At 47.5% G+C, this 2,296-nt stretch overlaps 1 protein-coding gene across 1 annotated transcript; it reads left to right on the top strand.

Moving 5' to 3' along the window:
- The first annotated feature begins 1,094 nt into the window (after positions 1-1,094).
- On the top strand, positions 1,095-1,880 carry LOC139256468 (transmembrane protein 74). Its single transcript, XM_070874235.1, has one exon. It carries the CDS (start codon positions 1,095-1,097, stop codon positions 1,878-1,880), a length of 786 nt encoding a protein of 261 aa, XP_070730336.1.
- The last annotated feature ends 416 nt before the right edge of the window (positions 1,881-2,296 follow it).

Below are 2,296 nucleotides of genomic sequence, written 5' to 3'. Positions count from 1 at the left end.
GAGACAATCTTTAAAAACATGATGGTATTGATTGCATTCTCTTTGCTGGGGCGATTGGGCGATTGGTGCACTTATTTTCAAGAGGTTTTCACAATCTTTCCTATTGTTCGGAGGCAGAGTGCACTCAATAAATCCCAAAAGGGCGTGCTTGCACCCGCATGTGACTAAACTGTGCGAGATGTTTGTTTCTGGCACAGGAGTTCTTGGCAGAGACAGATTGGGCGTTGGTTTGAAGGAGGGTGACTGAAGTTTATCGCCTTTGATTGTGGGGCAATTCCATAACACCACATTGCACAGTGGGCTGATGGAGAAAGTTAAAGTTCCTTATTTTCTGGTGTATAAAAAACACATTTAATTGCTCTGCTCGGGCAAGTACTGAGGTTTAAAAGCCAGCTCACTGCAAACAGAAGATTGAAGATAAGTGAAAGGGATTTCACAATCTGCTGCCAGCAATCATTTGATTGTAAGCTAATGGCTCTATCGGCGATTGTAAAGAATTTAAAGCGACACGGTCATGGGAATGGGGTGGATTTTTTAACCACTGCTGCGATCTTAATGCAAGTCTAACAATGTTAAATACACCGCATTCCCTGCATCTTGTCCTTAGCGACGATTGCAGATTTAAATCAGCAAACACCGACGCGCCGGCCGTGCACTGTGGACTGAAACACTCTTTAAGTGGAGGATCTGTGCGAGTCTTTGATATTCGTCAATTATTTTGATAAACTTGTCTTTTATATCAACAGAAATACGTCTCCAATCGGTTAATTCCCAATTTCACAGCAGCCCACAAATGCATGCTAAAACGTATTCCGCCAGACCGAAGGGGTGACTTACGTTTCAATTACAACCAACAGAACGGGAGAGATGGAGAAGGCACGGAAACACATTGATTTCTGTGTGACTTTGAGCTGCAGGAAGAGACTCTGGTGCTAATTGTCTCCTTCGGGGTTGGTGGTGGCTGAGGGTTCGTTTTACAGCCGATACCGCGTTGCTGTGTGCCTCCCTGTGCCTGTGCAGGCAGCTGGTTTCTTATCAGAGATGCCCTGAAGGACACCCACTGATTCGGAGGGAGGGAGCGAGCACATTGTCAAATGGCTTCTGTGGAACTAGTTTTTCTGGGCGAAGGAAGAAGTCACCCCGGTGCGTGGAAAGAATTGGATTGGGGAGTACACGCCTGCTACCCGCACATCACGAGTTCAGCACCGGGGACAGCTCCCTTCGAGAGTTACAAACACGGGCACCACCGTCTGAGCGCAAACGACATCAAGGTGTGTTGCGACCAGGAACTGGAGACATCTTTCACATACGTGGATGAAAATGTCAACTTGCAACATGCAATCTCCCCTCTGTCCGACAAGAGCCACACTATCCGGTCCTGCCACGGTTCTTCCAGCGAGATCAGGCACCTATCCGAAGGGCTGCAGGAAATCTCAGTAGTGTCTGATGAGGACAGCTCATCCGAGAGCTCGGACTCTCCGGTGGACTATGGCTTCATCAGCGCTCTGCTCTTCCTTTTCAGTGGGATCACACTGGTCATCATATCCTACGTGATCCCCCGCGACGTGACTGTGAATCCGGACAGTGTTTCAGCCCGGGAGATGGAGAGACTCCAAAAGGAAAGCGCCCGGGTTGGTGCCCACCTGGACAGGTGTGTCATCGCTGGACTTGGCCTGCTGACCCTCGGGGGCATGCTCCTCTCCACCTTGTTAATGGTATCGATCTGCAAGGGCGAGTTATACCGGAGGCAGAGGTTTTCGTCCGTTGCGAGGTCGGGGAAGATTTATGGGTCGTTTAACTTTCGCTTGCGATCCCCAGGTCCCAACAGTTCTACCCAATGTTTCCCACTCGATGCAGAGGAGACGATAACTATTGATTAATGATATTGTATGTTGTAAACATTAAATATATATATATATATATATAATTTGTTCTCCACACAGGTAAACTGTCGAATGTAAAATAGCCACAAATTCCATCAAATTCCCACTCCTCCAGTCCTCTGTAAGGGAAATCAGGGAAGAGAAAATGAGCATTCCTAAGCAAAGGTCACCATTCTGTCCTCCCACCCAAAATATTAGATTGAGCAAATATCCGTAGATCATTTTACACCTGCCTGGGTCCAGTATATCAATATTTCTGAACTTTGAAAAGACTCACAGGTCCAGTAATCACCCCGCCCCCGCAAGAGATGTTCTTGTTAGTTTATGCACTATGCTCTGTTCATGGGAACAGGGTGAGGCCATTCAGCCCCTCGAGCCTGTCCCGCCATTTAAATAGATCATGGCTGATCTGT

Source organism: Pristiophorus japonicus, chromosome 1 (genome assembly GCF_044704955.1).
Source record: "Pristiophorus japonicus isolate sPriJap1 chromosome 1, sPriJap1.hap1, whole genome shotgun sequence".
Lineage (NCBI taxonomy): Eukaryota > Metazoa > Chordata > Chondrichthyes > Pristiophoridae > Pristiophorus > Pristiophorus japonicus.
Note: the sequence above shows the minus strand (reverse complement) of the source record. Positions and strands in the feature narration are given on the sequence as shown.

Coding starts and splice junctions, on each gene's coding strand:
- LOC139256468 (XM_070874235.1), top strand. CDS start 1,095: ATGGCTTCTGTGGAACTAGTTTTTCTGGGCGAAGGAAGAAGTCACCCC.